General features: G+C 49.0%; 5 protein-coding genes across 5 annotated transcripts; 3 read left to right on the top strand and 2 right to left on the bottom strand.

Moving 5' to 3' along the window:
- Positions 1-5840: 5840 nt before the first annotated feature.
- Positions 5841-6554, top strand: PFICI_07760 (uncharacterized protein; the record flags this gene model as incomplete). Its single annotated transcript, XM_007836341.1, has 1 exon — positions 5841-6554. The coding sequence occupies one exon, from the start codon at positions 5841-5843 to the stop codon at positions 6552-6554; it is 714 nt and encodes a 237-aa protein (XP_007834532.1).
- A 1406-nt stretch (positions 6555-7960) lies between these two features.
- PFICI_07759 (uncharacterized protein) lies at positions 7961-8959 on the bottom strand (the record flags this gene model as incomplete). Its single annotated transcript, XM_007836340.1, has 2 exons — positions 7961-8719; positions 8807-8959. The coding sequence occupies 2 exons, from the start codon at positions 8957-8959 to the stop codon at positions 7961-7963; spliced, it is 912 nt and encodes a 303-aa protein (XP_007834531.1).
- A 1968-nt stretch (positions 8960-10927) lies between these two features.
- On the top strand, positions 10928-12610 carry PFICI_07758 (uncharacterized protein; the record flags this gene model as incomplete). Its single annotated transcript, XM_007836339.1, has 1 exon — positions 10928-12610. The coding sequence occupies one exon, from the start codon at positions 10928-10930 to the stop codon at positions 12608-12610; it is 1683 nt and encodes a 560-aa protein (XP_007834530.1).
- A 2493-nt stretch (positions 12611-15103) lies between these two features.
- Positions 15104-15853, bottom strand: PFICI_07757 (uncharacterized protein; the record flags this gene model as incomplete). The annotated part of the gene is made up of 1 exon (XM_007836338.1): positions 15104-15853. The coding sequence occupies one exon, from the start codon at positions 15851-15853 to the stop codon at positions 15104-15106; it is 750 nt and encodes a 249-aa protein (XP_007834529.1).
- A 1633-nt stretch (positions 15854-17486) lies between these two features.
- Positions 17487-18791, top strand: PFICI_07756 (uncharacterized protein; the record flags this gene model as incomplete). The annotated part of the gene is made up of 3 exons (XM_007836337.1): positions 17487-17876; positions 17944-18336; positions 18387-18791. The coding sequence occupies 3 exons, from the start codon at positions 17487-17489 to the stop codon at positions 18789-18791; spliced, it is 1188 nt and encodes a 395-aa protein (XP_007834528.1).
- Positions 18792-19863: the final 1072 nt, after the last annotated feature.

Here is a 19863-nt window from a genome sequence, read left to right as displayed (position 1 = left end):
CGGCACGTTTCTGCTTCTTCATGGCTTTTTATGGATCTTATGGGCTCATGGAAATGATGATTATTGTTACTACGGCTTTAAGGCTCTGATACAGGAAAACCCGGCGGTCAACAGGCGGGGAAAGAAAGGGGCGGATATAGGCACGGCGGGAAACATGTTCCAGAAAGAGGTGCATATTTGGGTCGGATTCTTTTGATTTACTGTTCTATTTTCTTGTGCTGGTCTACTGCGCGAATACCCACTACTCTTCTTTTGAGAGCGCTCACACGGTTTTGGATGTAATTATAAAGACTTGCAAAATACCCAAAAGATACTACAAATTGTCTCCAACGTTATGGTACATTCATATGAAAGAACGTGAAACTTGTCCTTGGGAAAGCGGCCAAAACATGTGCGAGTAGCTTGTAAAAATGAGGCTGGATGGATCTATGCAAAAGAACGTCATGCCCAGCCGCAGATGAACGCACGTTCACATAAAATTGGCAACGGAGTGAGTGCTCCACGATGATGCGTAGGCGAGCCGCAGAAGGGGGAGGGGAACGCCACAGGGCACCGAAGCGAACCTGCAAACGTGCGCGCAGCAGCAGCAGCAAAAAAGGCGAGATGAACGCACATGTTCGCTTAGAGAGAGAGAAAGAGAGAGAGAAAGAGAGAGAGACAGAGCCGAGCCAAAACGTGTCTGTATGTCTCCCTCGGCCGAGAGACAGAGTAGACATGAACAAAGAAAGCCAAGCGATTGAAGGGGACCGGGCGGTTAGTGGGGGCGAAAGTGGGCAGACCAAGGACCCTGAAGATCATCGGCTGGTCTTGGCCGAGGTTCTACTGTGTAATACAATCCTGTGATTCTGCAATCATCATATGAAAATATGTAGGACTTGATCATTTTGAATATTTTACAGTCGGTAGTATCGCTTCGATGGAAAAATAATAAAATCAAAATACCCCGATTACATGAAGTTTGAACCCACGTTTCCCAAAGTAGAAAAACGTGGGGTTTCTTGTCATTGGAGAAGGGGATCCAAAGTTTATCGATCTCTGGATCGGAGGGTATGTGCGTGTGCTTGTATGCGTGTACATTGTGCATTAGTCTGGCTGAAAGACGAGGTATATTCCCTATCAAGGCCCCGTCTGTATTGATATCTTGTGCAAAATAAGTTGAAAAGGAAACATGGGATGAATAGGGCTTGCTGCTATAGGCGTGTCTGAGAGAATAAGAGCTCCATACTCTATAACACCCTGAATAGGCCACTGCCTAATCCGGATCGTCACTTTAACTTTTTCATGTTCCCTTGAGATACGCGGGCTGGGATGTGGAGACTTTTTTTGCAAATCCAAAGAAGGGGACCTTCGTTTCCACTTACATGGGCTACCTACAGTACACCCCCCGTTACATTTCCATCAACAGCTTCTTATTCCCATTCTCGCCCTTCTTTCCTTATATTGCCAAGAGAATGGGACGTGCAGTGTAGCAGTAGTATCGCATTGGAGACGAAGACAACAGAAGCCACCACGGAAACAAGTGAAGAACGCGTCAACCAGTCCATGTCCTTGCTGCAGGGCCAAAGTAGTAGTAGTAGCAAGCAAGCCCTAGCCTTTGGCTCACCCAGCGCCAAATATCTTTTGAAGCGTGGGGGTATCGTGTAAACATACACACGGCTGTTGATTATTTGAAAAAATAGTGCCAGGCGAGGTGGAGAGGACAAGAACGAGCAGGCCAAGATCCAGCAATACGTACTACCCACTGTGGTTATGGTGTCTATGATCTACACTACCTGCCTCTCTATACGGGATAGTGAATATATGAGCACATACAAACACACGCGCACATCTCTTTCCCCCCTCCCGTCCACCCACACCCCCCAAATCTATCCTTAGCGGCGGCTTCTATCGACTCTCACGATCTCATGATCTTTCCGTGACGACGTTCTAGAACTCTTACTCCTTGGCGTTGAGGAGGGAAGAGGGGGGTGGGTGGGAAGTACGGGGGCAGGGTCTATCGGGGAGATGAGAGTCGCCTTCCCACCCTCTTACACATACTCTGAATCCTTTGAACGAAAGAAGATGGCGTGAATTATGATTTGCGCTTACAAGCGAGGAAACAATGAACAAGATCCCTTGAGGCCCAATCGCCATACACACAACTCCAAAGCGCAGAGCCGCCCGATGGACGTCGAGCCGGGGGTTGCGGGGTTGGAAAGAGAGTACTTTGGATCTGGGTGTGTGGCTGTAGCAAGTGTTGTGTACTCGCGCAACAGCCGCCGAAACGGGGCTGACGATCATGTTACGGTAAGCGGACGACTTGATGGCTCGCTATTGGTCTGCATTCATTGTTGATAAGACTCGGGTATCGTTCTTTGTTGTCTGTATTTCCTCTTGCCGAGCGCGAGATCAACATCTTGGCCTCACATGTGAAATGAGTCGAGAAACAAGAAAGAGTTGATCTTTAGAGAACCCAGAATCAACGGCAGTGTCGCTTTGACTCTCTGTTCGCGGGGCTGACTATTCTTGGAGTCTTTCCACTCTCTGGCTGGTTCATAAACCCCTGCCAAAGGAACCTGCTCAGAGATGATAGTGCGGTGCCATCACTAATGTACAATGAGCCGCACTCCGAGACTACCTGAACAACCTTGGTTATAGTGGTAGTAGTGGTAGCCTGAACTGCTGCACCAAGACACGACAAGGCTACCTTGAGTACCGTACGTGCAACTGCCATAGGGTAGCAACAACTACTAGGTAATGTAAGGTAGGTTAGCTAGCATGTCCCCAAGGCTAGACAGACATGTACTAAAGATGCCAATGTGAGAGAGACCTCGGGAGTGTGTGTGTGTGTGGGGTGAGACATGTGTATGTTAGTGCTATAGTGACATTAGCAAATGTGTAAGGAACCAACATGGATGATACAAATACAAAATACACAAAGATAAAGAAAAAGACTAAGAGAGAGAGCAAAAAAAGAGAGAGAGAGAGAGTAACTAAGAGAGAAGGAAAAGCTTGGCACTGCACCCAGCCCAAACCTGCAGCACCAAGAACGGGGTCCCGCAGCCAGGTACATTGACCATAAATTATACGCTATCGGCCACTACCGAGCAGCATGCCATTCAGGGTGGAGAGCATGGGCAAGGCAAGCAAGCAGAACAGAAGCTTGGCCTTGCTTGTTGCATGCGGTAGGTACGTCGCTAAGCGTTAGGCGATCAACCGGCTCTGGATTGAGTTTGACAGGGGGGGGGGCCTGGGGGGAATGATGGATCTTTCCATGTCCCCTGCCCTGCCCGGCACTAAAGTAGTGTTGGTGCTCTCTGTGGAGATGTCCTTTTTGCAGGGGTTCAAATCTGCGCTAGCTTAGCGTCCGATATGTAGACAGGGTAGCCAAAAGAGGGACTCTGATTCGTTCGTTTGGGGCTGTTTACTGTTATATTCCGCCGTTGACACACCCCTCCCTGGCTGGCAGGTCTTCGGCTACCCGTTGTACTATGGTATCGGGTGTAAATAAAATACCCCTTGTTATATACCAGTGGGGACTGGTCCATGCTGCACACTACACCGATTTGGGTGTGGTGTGCATTTGATATATTTCTCGTCACATCGTTTTATTTCCCAACGTTACTAACTTTTTTATTTATTTTTAATAACGATAATAATAACGATAAAACGCGGACGCCTTACAAAAACGCATATAAAGCAGTTAACGGAATTAGAACGTAAAAAGGTTCGTACCCTTTTCTTCGAAGGTTATTATATATAAAAAAATATCGAGAAAATTACCGGATTTTATCGATCCTAAATTAAGCGGGCTATTTACGATAAATTTGCCGTTAAGCAGCGCTCGAAAGCTCCCTTTAAAATAACCCTTAAGCAAAAATAATAGCTAATTGCCTTTATTATTAATAAAAAGCGATTTCGATTTATATCGTAGCTTAAGCTTATTTTTATATTCCTCGGTAGGATTTTTAGTATTTATACCGTACGCTCGACCTTTCGTTGCTACGGGTTTAAGCGCTACGTAGCCCGAAAAAAGCCTCCGTTATCGGACGAAGCTAAACGTCGACGAAAGGCTTAGGTAAAATAGCACTAATATTAAACGATCGAGCAATAATCCTAAATTTTATAAACCGACGAAACCTAAATAATTAAAGGCCGTTATCGTAAAGCGTATATAACGCGATAAGCCGACGAAACCTATTATAAAAATTATATTTTAGAAAAACGGTAACGCAAATAAAATTAAATATTTTAGGGCTATTTTTTAAAAGTAACCGGTAAAGGCCCGTATTTATTTTAGGAAAAAAACTAAGGCACGATTATAAGCAAGATATATCGAGCTTATACCGTCCTTTTAATCGATAAATAAATACGATTTTGCCGCCGTAATTCCCGTAAAAATTTAGTATTAATATAAAACGGTACGAAAGCCTATTCGTATTATAATATAAAAAAGAATCTTTAAAATCGTAGTATTTTTATTATTAATTAGCCCTTTTATTTACCGGATTTAAACCCTATCAAGGCTATATAAAATAAAATAAAAGACTATATCGAAAAAAACTACTAATATAACGAGAATCCATCGTACGATCGGCTTTATCGCTACGTTCGAAAAGCGTGGGATTTAATTACGGAGGATTATTTACGGGAATTATTTGCGACGATGCCGCAGCGCTGTTAAAATATAATCGCCGCTAAAGGTAGTGTAACACATTAATAATGCAGTTAATTCAACTCAATATAATATAATACAATTACCACTTACATCGAAAAGATTCTACGTTATAACCGGATCACCATATACAAACCACGCTAACCTAGTACGGCATAAAACGGTGGCTATGGCCCAGAACCCAGTTCCCACCTGTACACGTGAGGGGTGATTTTACTTGCCCATCATACCATAGTATCATCGCCCGTTTGGGGGTTGCAAGCAGAGAGGAGCCGCGGCCGCAGGACATCGTCGGCTCAAGGGTTTGAGAGAGGTAAACCTGACCGACGCCCCAACGGGGCTTGGCGTCAGAGGGCGCAATGCGGTCATTTTCCTTTACGAAGAAGAACCCAAACAAGTATAATAGTCGGGAAATACACGTGATGCGCTGCCATGCGACGAAAAGAAGAAGAGCTGCATGTTCGTTCGCCGCCGCCAGCACGTGCTAGAGGGGCCGCGCTTGTTCCTTGTTGTGCCATGGCTTGAGCGTCAAACTCTCGCGGAGATTACACGTGTTTGAGACTTCGGAGCTTTGAGAGAGAATACCCAACTGAGTAACCACGATGTCAGCGAGAAGAGGAGTGTATGAGGAGTATTATACCATAGCGGCGACAGGCTTTGTTGCAGCCTCCAATCAGTATGTACGGGCATATTCGGCCGGAGCAAGAAGAAGCAAAGGAACAAGCCGCAGCACATGTCAGAACCCGCAAGTTACCAATGCAATAAGATAACTTTGTGGATCTCGAGTATACTGGGTAGAAGTTCGTTTGCGAACCGAGAATTTTGATGAGTAAGCGGTTGGGCGTTCCTGGATAGTGGCTGACGGACAAGAACGCTAAGCCACAAAATGCTCGAGACCGCACAGCCACATAATTGCATAAAGCTTATCGGGCCGCTATTCTTATCGAGTTGCTATCAGAACCCCTCGATAACAAAAAATTTGGGCGGGTCGGGAACCACTGACAAGTTCCCAGCGACGAACAAGCAGCGAATCTGGTGAAAGAGCATCGTGACTTATTCGACTGATGCCGGCGTAGTCGAACGAACGAATCGCATCACGAGACATTAACCTACTTCTGTCTCCAACCTACCAAGCATCAGTAAACACAAGACATATTGTTGCGTCACAACACTAGACATCGAGACCATGGGACGTGACCTGCAGAAGCGCAAGAGGCGCTCGTCGAGGCCCGCCATCCGCCAGCCCTCATCACGCCTCAGCAAGCTGCGCAACCCCATGGGCAACGACATTGTGGCCAAGAACTGGAACAAGGACGAGACCCAGACCCAGAACTACCGCCGTCTGGGACTCGTGTCGAGATTGCAGCGCCCCACGGGCGGCGCCGAGCCCGACTACAAGAACGCAGGCCAGGGCAAGAAGCCCAGCCAGCAGCCCGTCGACCACTTTTCCATCCAGGGCACGGGCGTCAGCGGAGGAGCGGGCGGTAGCAATGGGGTCGTGACAGAGGTCCGAGTTGAGCGCGACGCCAATGGCAAGATTGTTCGGATTCTAGGCAGCGCCGATGGCAAGAGGCGGCGGGATAACCCGCTCAACGACCCCTTGAATGAGCTGGACACGGACTCGGAGGCCGAGGATGAGTTTCCCGACGACGGCGAGACGTGGGGTGGCATCGAGGACACGCGGACCGAGGTCGTGCGACAGCTCGAGGAGGAGGCGTCCCGGCCGCGGGAGAAGAAGCCCCGGACGCAGAGCCAGCGTGAGCGCGAATGGTTGCAGAGCCTTGTCGAGGCTCACGGCACCGACACAAAGGCCATGGCTCGCGACCGCAAGCTCAACCCCATGCAGCAGACCGCGGCCGATATTGCGCGGCGGTTACGAAAGCTCGAAGGCGAGGAGTAAAGGGAAGAAAAGAAAAGGTCGGAAGAAGAAATTTAGGTCGATCCAGTCGAGGGAATCCGCATTAATATGGCGTTTCGGAGTTGGCTTGAATATACAAAAAAGACAAAAGAGAGTTTTTCATGGTGTTGTTCGTGGTCCATATCAGCATCGGCCTCTTCCATTACCCATTGTCGAATACCAAACTCTTGACGTTCCTCCATTTGTTGTCGACCTGTTTTCATCGTGTGTCCTCCATCTTTCGTCGAATACCCTGGTCTTCTCGGGCATCTACAGCAGTATCCAAGGCTCAATCGTCTCAATGACCATTGCATCGGTGTGGCATGGACTTTATATATACGCACATCTACCACTACCTAGCCCGTCGTAAATACGATCAGGGAGCCATGCTCGTCCACGCAAGACCACGCAAAAAGCATCCATGCAGCTCCTTGCTCCGAGGAGAGATCGGTGATAGACCAATGCTCGTCGTCGTCGTCATCCCTCCCCTTGTTCCTTCTTTTGTCTCCGATGGCCCTGGCTGACAAGACGCATACGGAGAATTATGTTCCTTGCTCAGTCATCCGCTGCCTCACCGTTTTCCTGGCTTAATAAGATCTCTTGCCCCGAATCCCGTTCCAATAGTCTGCTCAGTTGCTGCAAGTCTTCCTGGCCTTTGTGTGGTCGCGTGGCGTTTCCTCCCCCGGTTTTTGCGGCTCCCGGCTCCCAGAAACCGGGCAAGCATCAACGCAAGCTCGCCGAAACAGGCAGGTGCCACGCAACCCGTTCACGCACAAAGGGGAAAAGGCCTTGCTGTGAACCCTGAATCTAACGACTTCTTATGGCGCAATATTTAGAACAAATATGAGGTGCAATTAAGGTTCGTGCCCTTGCTTGGGATGCCGTTGAGCCTCAAGACTCGTTTTCCATAAATTGTTCAACCTCTCGGCGGCACGGTTAGCCCCTAGTGCTACCCGTCCTACCATGATCATTGCTTCCCTGGGCCGTATATATTTAGATCAAGAAATCGTGTTACTGCGATTGACTATATAATATGCTGTTCTGGCCATTGATTATGATAGAATAGTATATATGGTATGGAATTCACACAAGACTACCTAAGTAGCAGGGGTTGGGGCACCTCGTACATACAATAACAAGGTCGCTCATATAATCAAGCTGAATACACCCAAAACACCAATTTCCCATCCCGAAAAAAGCAAATGCATATAACCGTAACGTTCCCGGTCCGACAAAAGGAATGAAATCGAACTGCGATTCCCATCGGACCGATTTCCATAGCTCATACAATGCTCTCTTGTCAAGCAGTGTTTTCAAAAAAGAAAACAGGGAGAACAAAAAATGCAAATGTCTATTTCATGCTTTCATGAGGTTTCGGAGTTTACACCAAACTGCCATTATTCAGCAACCTAATGTAACGTCCGGTCATAGTTTCCAGTAGGGAACTGCGCAGGCCTTCCATCATCGTAATCCTCCGCCGAGGGCGGAGCGTAAATGTGCGGCCCACTGCTGGCGTCTGGCCGCAAGCCGTAGCCGGCACTGTAGGGGTCGTTGGCAGGCGAGGTGCTGTGCGCCCGGTAAGGATCATTGGCGGGCGACGTGCTGTTTGCCCGGTAGGTGTGGTCGTTGTAGGGATTCTCGTGAATGGGCCGCTGCGTCGTGCTGTGGTACTCGGTCTCGCTGTCAAACATGGGGCGCCCGGCGCCGTACGAGTCGGCATTGTAGGGGGCGCCACCGATGCCGTGGTCATCATTGTCATGGTCATCGGCATGGATGGGCGCGTAGGCCTCCTCGTCATGGGGTGCCATGGAGAAGGCGGCCTTGTCTGGGTCAATGTTCTGGTGACCGCCCTTGCGCTGGATGTTGGGATAGCCGGGCAGTACACCGTGGAACTGGTAGTACTTGAGCGTGTAGGCGCTGACAAAGGTCGACAGGGCCCAGAAAAAGAGCTCGAAAAAGGCCAGGCCCACAATCGCCTTGCTGATGTTGCAGCCATCACCGCAAGAGTTGGCCGTGTTGTAGGCGGCCTGACTGGCGAAGGCCGACAGCCAAAAGATGGCAAAGACGCAGTCGAATACCAGCATGGCATGCGGGTTTGCAATGAATTGTGTTCGTTTCCACCGGGGTGCCATGATCAGGTAGACGGCAGCAGGGAGGGAGAGAAAGCACTGTTTAGAGGAGAGCGCACAAGTCAGTAACCAAGTCCGTAGTGTTTGTTACCCAAGGTAGGGCAGAACGGGGGGTTTTCGTCTTACCAGACCAAACGGCCAACCATTGTTGCCGTTTATCACGGCATTATCCGCGCGGAATAGAATGATCTCGAGGATGAAAATGACAAAGCCCAACAGAATCTGCATCGAGTGGAAGCCTAGCTTGACGCCAGGCACATAGTCGGCATCCCACTCCATGTTTTCGAAAATGCCCATCAAACGACGAAGCTGCTACTGTGTGCAACAAGTTCGGGCGGTGTGTCGCAGGCGGCTAAGTATATAGGCGACCTTTGGATATGAAGAGGTCCGACCCAGGCAAAGAGGATGTAATTTGTACAAGAGCAATAAGATGTTTGTTGTCGCTGTTGAGAGCCCGGGGCTGAGGTTTTGGTGTTTTGCCCAGCTTTTAGGGGTTCAGACCTCGAAACACGGCACCGGTTTGCAAAGCTCTTTGGTGCTACTACTGTTGGCAGTGCAACGCCTATCAGCTAAGGTCAATCCGTCGAGGTAAACTGGGGCCTGCGCTGTGCTGGTGCTTGGTGCTGAGCTGTAGCTGCAGGTAAGTTTAGGTCGTCGGGCTCCTTTGGGTTTTTGGGGCTGGCCGCTGGAGTAAGCACAGGGACAAGCGTCGCGCGTGAGAACTCTAAAGATGCAAGAGTAAGAAGAATATGGTTTGCGAAAGACTCTTGATTGACCCGAATTTGGAATTGTCAAGAAGAAATCAAAAAGTGTGAAGTTGTTCCCCTTCTTGTCATTCTTTTGCTAAAATTTTTATTGCATCTCTCTCCTCCCTCCCATAATAACAGGCTGACTCGTTGAGGATTTCCCCCCTCCGTCCAGCCGCTTGGCTTATTATGACGCGCGTTATGGGCTCCGTCTCCAGTTGTTCTTTTTAAAGCTCAGCCCTGGCGAGCGGCTACCGTGATTCGCTGCTTTGGCATTATCCATGCTAAAGTCCCCGGTTTTTCCCTGCAAAGCCACTCACCAAGAGCTGCCTGACGCCTGTTGACATGAAGCTGCGCCACGAACTCGAGAGCGATGTCGAGGTCCGGTGGCCAAACAAAGCAACAAGGGAAACAGGGAACCCAAGTTGGGCGGAGGGATAATGGTGAGATGGATGAGGCGGCACACTCTTCCTTCATTGGAGAGTTTGCGCAGCTCACTGACCAAGCCTACTTGCACTGACTGCGCTTGTCTAATTCGCAAACTCGCATCGCGACATTTTTCGTTGTCGAATCGATGCGTCTTGTTTTGATGCGAAAGCCACAAATGCGTAGCATCAAAGATCCACATTTCTTGTGTCAATTGGCGACAGACGGTCCTAGATCCAAAACATACCAATGATGAATCCGGTCCACCAACGACGACGACGTATTTAGGCACGAAATCAATTGCAAATCCCTTGTTTATGAAAGAACCATGGTCCTCGTCAAGGTCATTCATTCATGTGGCCACTCTGGACACATCATGACTTGTTCATGTAGTATTTGAGAGAGCGATTCAGTTGTGATCTGCCAATGGCTGACGTATCGTTGCTACCATTGCTCCATATTCGTAACCAGCAGGAAAACAGGATCCGCAGTCAGTGCTTCCACTCCAAATGCCGTCACCCTCGCACTGTCCAGGGGCCGCCCGGCTATGTGCAACCGGGAGAAAGACTCGCTTTTCGGGTCGGTGCTTCGGTGTCCAACTCATTCACGACCGTGTAATGTTCGCGGTTGGCTGCAGATTTGAAGCATTCCGTATGTCGGGGACATCCTATCTCATTGCCGATTTTCGGCTTTGTAAGCGCCGATTCGGTCTCCACCTCGGGGCTTTATGCAGGTAGCCGGAGGAGTGATCTGACATTTTAGCACGCCTTTTTCTCGTGATACCAACAGCGACTGCGGAAAAACAAGTCAACTACAGAGCTTATATAGTATTGGATTGCCGGCTTATTCTCCCTGGCACTGTCGCGGGAAAATTGCGAGAACGAGCCATTGTGGTTGGGTTTGGTTGCATTGGCAGACAAGCCGCCTTCTCATTGGTGGAGAGACCATTCTGTCACAGACTTGATACGCGCATCTGCAGAGCTCAGGAGGCGGATTACCTCAGCTCAAGGGTCGTTATCATTATTATTATTTGAATTGTTTTGCGTCCCGTCGTCGACTTGGCCGATTCCTCACCATGCCTTCAGTTGGCAGTGGACGAGAGTCGTCAGCTGCAGCAGCCACTCCTCACGATGAGACGACTCCCTTGCTGCGAGACGGCGACAGCAATGCTGCTATCCCCGCAGAACAGTCGCAGACCCCCAACGAGAATGAGGAGCAGGTCGTGATCGTCGAAGAGATCACTGGTATCAAGCTTTGGCTCATTCTCTGCAGCGGATGGATGGGTGTTTTTCTAGGCGCTGTAGACGCCTCCATTATCGCGACTCTCTCGGCTCCCATTTCCAGCGAGTTCAAGTCTCTCAGTCTGCTATCATGGCTGGCTACAGCCTATCTGATTGCCAATGCGGCATGTCAGCCCATTAGCGGCCGCTTGACCGACATCTTTGGCCGCGGCCCGGGTCTGGTTTTCAGCAACTTGTTTTTCGCTGCCGGAAATCTCATATGCGGACTCGCCCAGAACGAACATGTCATGATACTGGGTCGGGTGGTAGCCGGGATCGGCGGTGGCGGGTTAATGTCCATCACTACCTTCTTGGCTACGGATTTGGTGCCTCTCCGGAAGCGAGGTATCATTCAAGGCATCGGAAATATCGCCTATGGCTCCGGAGCCATGTGCGGAGGCGTCATCGGAGGCTTGCTCAACGACTACACAAGCGGCGGGTGGCGTCTCGCGTTCTTCATCCAGGTGCCCCCGGTGTTGGTGTCCGCATGTCTGGTGGCCTATCTGGTTCGCATCCCTCCCAAGGTCTCGAACAAGTCTTACCTGGCCCGTATCGATTTCGTCGGTGCATTTCTCATCATTGTCTTCCTCGTTCTACTCCTTCTCGGGCTCAACGCCGGCGGAAACCTCGTGCCATGGACACATCCACTGCCTCTGACAACCATTCCGCTCGCCTTTGTTGCCGCCTTGGGCTTCGTCTGGTGGGAGGCGAGAGCCGCACAGCCGATCATTCCTGTTAGGCTACTCCTCCGTCGGACGGTCTTTACAGCGTGCATGACGAATCTCGTTACGACCATGGCCAATATGATGGCCTTGTTCTATAGTCCACTATATCTGCAGGTACGCGGCGACTCCGCGACTCAAGCGGGTCTCGTCATTCTCTTTGCCCCCATCGGCATCTGCATTTGCTCCGTGGGCAGCGGGTACCTGATGAAAAAGACCGGGCGATATGTCGGTATTGGTATCCTTTCGGTCAGTCTACACTTGATACACGTCGTCATTCTAACTACTCTGAATGAAACGACGCCGAAATGGCATCTCATGCTGGCCTTTTTCCTGCTTGGTTCCGGCTATGGCGCCATGTTGACAATTACGTTATTGGCTTGCCTTGCTGCAGTGGATCATGCTGACCAGGCCGTCATTACTTCCGCCACCTACGCCTTCCGGTCTGTGGGAGGTACAGTAGGCGTGACTATAGCGTCGACAGTTTACCAAAACATCCTCAAGACGCAGCTCTGGAACCACTTTGGTCATCTGCCCGATGCCAGCGTTGAAATTCCCAGAATTCGGGATGATCTCAACGAACTCAAACATCTACCCGAGGGGTGGCCAAAGTCAGATGTCATTGCTGTCTTTATGGAGGCCTTCCGGGGTGTATGGTTCACGGCTTTGGGAATGGTTCTTCTTGGCCTGATCGCCGTGAGCCTCATGAAACAACATACTCTCCACTTGACGCTATCCCGCTCCGAGCGGTCTTAACTGCTTGTCTTAATATCTTGTCAAGGACAAGGAGTTGTTCAAGGCCTCGAGGGGGGAGAAGTTCGTAAAGTATCTATCATGTACCTATATCTGTGAGGGACCGACTATAGTTCATGGGCGGCTCTGAGAGGATTATACAAGGATCATTGCATCATTAAACTGCAGTCAACTGCGGGCTGGACCAGTAGATATCTTAGAAACCCCCGTGGACTCAATATATGTCCGACACCTGTGGAGTGAACTGGCCAAGCTGTCAGTTCTTCTAGAAAGCTTCCATGCCGGCACATTAATACAGGGTCATTATAGACTGCTATAGTCGTCCACCCCACACCCCCCATCTTCTTTCTCTCTTGTGCGTGCCTGTGCATTTATGCAAGGGCCAGGCTTCTTCCTCTGGCGGACTCTGGCTTGTGCAGGTGGGAAGAAGGTTAACTAACCGAGCATGTCACCCAACCGACAATCGCTGTTGTCAATCTTGGTTGCAGCGCAGGTCGTCCGAGTGGGTCGATTGTACCCCCGGCCGCGCGTCCCGAATTGTTCCCAACTGCCGTTCCGGGAATGTAAAACGCCGTGACTGGTCGAAACAAAACCGGAGCCACCCCAGTCACACACACACACACACACACGCACTCACTCTCTCTCTCTGTCTTTCCTCACACCCCCTTCTGAAGCTGTCAGAAGCGTTAATAGTGTGGAGAATCAACACTGGGGCACCACTCTGCGACCACTCTCATCCTTTCCTACTCGCTCTCCCTAAACCCCCTTGCACAAAGGACAAGGCATCTGCCCGACAGACGACGATGGTACGCTGGACAGGCACAAGCTTTATCTCGCATCTCGTTATCTATTCGCTAGTCGTAAACAGGGACAGGCCCTCTTTGTGTTCCTGACAAGGTGAAGAAGGATAAATGATAGATGTGTACAGCCCTGTCTCGGTAAATATTATGACACCATCGCGATCATCAACGGGTTCCTACCAGCCATATCATGGTAGCAGCCTCGATCGACCTTACTTTACCCCACTCCATTGCCAAGCCTACTGGGGTGTGGTTCGGTTGCTTGAGAAGAAAAAAGTCTTGTGCCTAGCCTACTATACAACATGTGATTATAGAGTTGACAGGCATGTCGGAAACTAGCCTCAGGACCACCACACCTAATCTCTATCTTTCTTTCAACTGTCCGTACCCCATCCCGATTCCAAAACACCCCCGGTCGTTTCTATAGTCCTATATCCCACCCCTCAACATGTGATATTGCCCACTCAACTCGAGAGCTCGCCCAGTCAGATGCACCATTCCCAAAACGTTTGGCGTTCCTGTTTGCAGAGTCGATCTATTGTCGATATGGGATTGCAGCTCGTTAGAACTTAGCACATCTTCCATTATAGGGCATTCCCCATATCGCCCGAATGGAAAAAAAAGAAACACCCCCCCTCCCCCCTCTGTCTCTCCAACTGCATCGCTCAACAAATTCTGGCCGTACTTCTCGAGGCGCCTCCAAGGCATGAATTCTGACGTGGTCTCGGCCTGATGTTTCTCCCCGGATCATGATCCTAGGCCCGAGGAGAGAGCTTCACTGAATTTTTGGTTGAGAATGCGGGGACACTGAATGTTTCCCACTGCATCTCAAGGGGCATCTCCTCCGAGGGGCGATGGTTCATCACATCAAGAGGCAAATGATCTTTCTGATTTTTCTTAGTCATTGAATCGAATAGATCTGTCAAGATAATGGACAATAGGCTTCCCCCCCTCTTTTTTCCCCATCTCGGTCGAGGTCATTATAGGCAAGGCTGCCTCGATTGTGTGGCTAGACCTGGGCAATCATTACTCTCTAGAGCCTCGCCTGCAATTTTACTTGTTGCAACGCGAAGAGACAGTTTGACCGTATTCTATGGAGATCAAACTCGAGGGGGAACGATTAATGAGAAGTACTACAGGCGGTGAGAATGCAATAAAGTTGTCTAGACGCAAGGCAATGGCTATGAACACATGATCTTGTTGCCAATGCTAAAGTTCAGACGAAACAGCTTACGAAAAGGCTCGTATATCTGAATAGTAGTGGCTTCTCATCATGACCTCATACCATTCACGACTTGACTTGGTAAGATGGCGTGCTATGTGATGCTCTTGTGTGATTTTGCACCTCGGTGACTCTATCATGATTCGTGGGTTGTGATGAGCGCTCACTCTATGAGGCTCTGTCGAGAATTATCCAAGTTCTTGCTTGTTTGCTCATATAGCCTACACTATGGGTAAACCAAGTTCTTTCAAGATATTAGTGCTCAGCATCAAGTATCTCGGCTCATCTCAAAATTGCAAATTCATCACGTAGCTACGTATTAATCATGAAAGTTATAAGAGTTATTATGTATACGTGACATGTCTGCACAAAATGCACATGGATTAATTACATGTTCAAACGAGATGATCTAAAAGGTCAAATCATGAATATCTACTTTTGAGGAACGACTACTGCTTGTTTCTCACCTGCTCATCATGAACTGGCTGAATTGGACGTCGGCGTATTCTCCGGTCCAGACTCGCGAAAGTATGCATATTCCTGCTCGATAATCTCCCTCTCCACGGCCTCATAGCACGCGACCAGTTGAGCCTCGAGATCTGGGTTGGCGCGCGCAAAACGCTGCAGCGTCGTTCCCAGGACCTCGATATCGTGCTCGCCCGCAGCCAGCTGCGTGCGGTACTCGCGGCAGTCGTCCTCGTACTGCTGCAGCAGCTGGCTGTGACACCGTGTCGGTGCCCTCGGGCACGAACACATCCACTGGTCGGCGTCTTGGTCCAGCTTGCGCTTGCGGTGGTGGTAGCGGTTCTGATCATGTTGGTCTTGCTGGGGCCGAGGAGGAGGAGGACCTCGTTGTGCAGTGTGGTTATAGTTGACTCGTTGGCTCTTGGGTCCGGTGGGAATGTTGCGGATTTCCTTGTCAAACTGGCTCTGAAAGCTTGGGCGTGGTGGTAGATCATGTCTGGGTCGCAGTTCTGCTATAGGATCAAAGAGATGAGTCAATTTCTTAAAGCGGTTATGGTAGTTTGGGTCAAAGTTCTTGCCCTTGTAACCACCCCGATTGACTCTGCCGCCAGTGTTTTCGGTGTTCTTCCAGTCCCCGGAAGATTGATTGTGGTTGGAAGCCGACTCTGGTCCTGTACCTTGGCCATGATGGATGGACTTGTGATGTGGGTTGAAGTTCTTGCCTTTGTGACCGCCATGGTCATTGTTGACACCTGACATACTTCTGGTGTCAAGGTGGCAAGACTGGGAAATCGATACTGATTATCTTTACGAGTCCCTGTATATTGATTTGAATTATGATCTTCCTATAATTCCTGGACCTTCAAGGTTGGAAGAGTCTGCCGGTACCCATGAGACATATTTATGGGTGTGAGACAATCCTCTTGTTCGTCATCAGCTTGTATAGGCGTTTGACATTTGACAAAGCTCATCCAGTAGTTTATAATAAAGGACAATCAAAAGGTCATTGTCAAATACTACGAAGCTCCAAATTTTGTTTCTTTGTTTCTTGACATCTATCAACAATGGCGATACGTCGCTACTGAGGCGCTTGTCATTACTATTGACCCTTCAATGACGGTTACTGGCTCAACTTGCACTTGATGGACAGCTCTATCAATGCCTTGCAAAGCATGAAGAAGTCTAGAACGATCATGGCGAAGTCCAGCAACGAGTTCCCAATCTCAACACCAGCATTCAAGTAGGCGAGCCTTGTGCAGTGACCTTGGCACATCCCTAGGATCTTATACTTTCGGATGGCAGGCAAGCGAGAATCGAATCAATAAATATTACTAAATTAAATCAAGTTGGTTATGTTTATACATTTCATGAATGATTGATCAATCTCAAAGTCACCAAAATATCAGAACAACATATCGCTTTATGGCCAAGGTCTTCTGAACTGAAAACAAGACGTTTATGGCACAGGTAAATTACAAGATATTGTAGATTGGCTGGCATTCGCGAAGTCTCTGAACCTGCCTATCGATGCTACCAAGCGGTAGGTAGGTTTGTCACCATAAGTTCAGATCCTCTACGACTCCGGATTTAACAGGCCTGCCTCGCTCCTACTGATATGCACACAAATCAGATTGATGACGGATGAAAGGTGTTTCTCACATAGTCCCAAGATACTCTTGTTCGAAACAGGCCAAAAGGGATCAAAATACGAGGGTAGATCGAGGATGAGCTCTAGCATTGGCATCAACTCTTGTAGCTTTGAGTGTCAAGTGACTCGATGCTTCTGGCCATTGATCAGATACTCAGAGGTAGTCAAATTTTCGGGGCCATATTTTGTCTGCTTCAATGGCTATTATGATTTGAAACGCCAACGAAACGGAAGTCTCGATAGAGCAACAGGACAGGAAGAGCCACGAATCATCTTTCTCCATTTTCTTTTAAGAAAGAAAAAGGAGAAAGGGAGAGAAGAAAGCAAAAAGAGAAAGAGGAAGAGAAAAGAGGAGAGAAAAAAAGAATCCGACGACTTGAATATCACAGATTTTGCGGAAATAACATTGCAACTTGCAGAAAGAGTCGGAGCATGACAATTTTCTGCATAACCTGAACGTTGGACTTGTGGTCGTCACTCATGTTGATTCCTGAAAATTGGCTATCGTATCATCTGGAGTAGGCAGATTTACTCGCTGCTAAAGCACCTGCCCAGTAGCAACTTCGCGCCTGCGGCGGTGTCTCTTTTCAATGCGGCGGCAGGTGCAACACAGACATATCCCACAACTCGAACTTTTCTCATTGTCATCTACCAAAAACAGCCGTCAAACACAATCTTGTGAAGCTGTCAAACAACAAGTTTACCTGATTGAGATGAGTTAACTAACTCGGAACCTCATCGAAAATGGCAGACCAACATTCATTCATCAGAAATGGATGGAAGACCTGGATCGAGTACGACCGCCCCGAGCTACACGACAGAGTTGGCTACCGAGACTGGCTCATGGCCTATGAAATTCCATCCCCTGGCAGACCTTTCGCAGAAGATGCACTAATCAGCGCAGTAGAAAGAGGTCTACGTGATTTCCAAGCGTACTGGCCTGGCAATGCCAAACTCCGCAAATACGTGAGAGAGCGCATCACTCTTGCGCTGCGCAGCAAAGACCTCTCGTTGAGCCGCGTTGTCTACCTCATGACAACTTGGGGTTGCGAACCTTCTCTGGCAAAGAATTGGCTCCTTCAAGGCCCTCAGGGTATAGACTGGTGTGCAAAGGCCTGTATATGGCTGTTGATGGTGAGATATACGTCCCTCATCGAACCAACCTTGGCACGCTTTGTCCTGATGTTAATTCTTGGGTTAGGCTGCCTTCCCTTTACGTTCCTCTGACCCCTGTTACCATGGTGAACTCGATGAGCAGATTCTAAATGAGGGTTTGCATCACAATGAGTGGCAGAATCAGTGCAAAAGGGTTGAGGTCCAGCAGCAGAACCGTGTCCGAATAGCTCTTCTGCCCCCTACTAAGTCCTGGGAGATTCGATCCTGGAGGATGATGGCACTTTGGAGGGCTCAGAAGCTCGAATGGTCTGGTACGCGTTCCAGCAGCAACGGCTTGCTGATGGGTTCCTTCAAGGATGCTGCTGCAAAAATTACCATGTTGGAGTTCGGCCTGGACGCCGACAGCGGCGACTCTGATGCCATCCTACTCCAACAGTTGCTCGTTATCGACCCCGCCCATTGGCAAGAGTTTATGGAGGTCGGTCTCAGAGCTGCGCGGCACAAACATATTGGCTGACCACGCCACAGATGAACGTTCGAGGCGAACTAACTATATATCATCTACTCAATGACCGGCCAAGAGAGATTTGCTACTTACCAGCTCAAATACTTGTACCTCATGTCAAACAATACAGGCAGGCCCTGGAAGGGGCTGATCGCGATGGAGCGCTTTCGGGACTCATCAAGCACATGCGACAGTTCCATCATTGCGGCAACATATGTTTCACGAAACCAGGCGAGGTCGAAGCAATCTTGATGACCTTTCACGAGACCGGCGCCCCGAGACATCCCGACTGCGCCGACATCGACGTGCATGAGCTCGAGTACGATGTTTCCGATTGCGCTCCAAATTGTCCCCGGGCTCGCTCGACTGGAAACACCACATGGGATTTGATGTTATGGGAGGGATGTTGCGCCATTGCGTGGCGATGAGGAGACATTGAACCGACAGGTGCGAACAGGGAGTTGTAGGATGAATGAGAACGTCGGTACTATTTGCAACATGGCATTTCTGGAATCTCACGACATGGCATATTGCACCAATGATCAGACAATCTATGGCAATGGCCGAACACATGGACGAATACAAGCCTGCGTCATGTCATCTACCAAGTCAAGCCAGGCCGTCATACAGTCAGTCACTTCAGAAAGCCTAGGCAAGGATGACAACGCCAGTATTGCGGGCAACGAGTCTTTCATAACTAGGACAAAAAGACGAGGCAGAGAAGATTGAAATGGATGTGTAAGAATTTCATTTAGAGATAATTGTAGCCAACTCTGGAAAGATAAAAAAGAATATTTCCTGATTGAACCAGGACCATTATGTGCGCTGATCGGGACTCGAACCCAAAGCTAAAGCAATTCTCTTTATAATGGGAAGCTTTAATGTTACCCTTACACCATCAGTGCTGATGATTACGGCGATTATTCGGGGCTCGTTTATGAGCCAATATATGTCATCATTGACATGCTGCGGGGTGTGCAGTAGTGTATATGCTGTGCCTCGCCGAGGTTTGAGATTGGTATAAAGAATACGGAAAGAAACAGGTGTAGTATATCCAGGGCCTTGTGAGTATAGTATATTTGGATGGAGTATGTTATAGTCGGGAGCTAAATACTGTGGAATCCAGGAAAACCACTATATTGAGAGTATGAAAGGCTCAAGAAAGAAAAAAGTTGAATGAAACGAAAAGTCAAGTCAGGGCCTGCAAAAATTGTGATTTGGGCACTAATAGAACCCAAGGACCCCTGCGGCCCACGAGTCTTGACTCGTACAAACACATGCTCTCCAAAGTATGTCATAGAGTGATCATGTTCATAATTCGAAACGTTATTAGCATTTCTAAGAGGCTAACTGGGCATATCTGGGTGCTCTCTGTAATAATTCCCAAGCAACGCAGAGACGGCACCAAGTTCTGTACAAGAATCTGGTTGCAGTAGGCGAATATACCGTTTTGGTCCGCTTCTATGAGTAGTCGTTAGTACAACCCTCCGCTCGATGAAT

This window comes from Pestalotiopsis fici, assembly GCF_000516985.1.
Source record: "Pestalotiopsis fici W106-1 unplaced genomic scaffold PFICI_Scf_5, whole genome shotgun sequence".
Classification (NCBI taxonomy): Eukaryota; Fungi; Ascomycota; class Sordariomycetes; order Amphisphaeriales; family Sporocadaceae; genus Pestalotiopsis; species Pestalotiopsis fici.
Note: the sequence above shows the minus strand (reverse complement) of the source record. Positions and strands in the feature narration are given on the sequence as shown.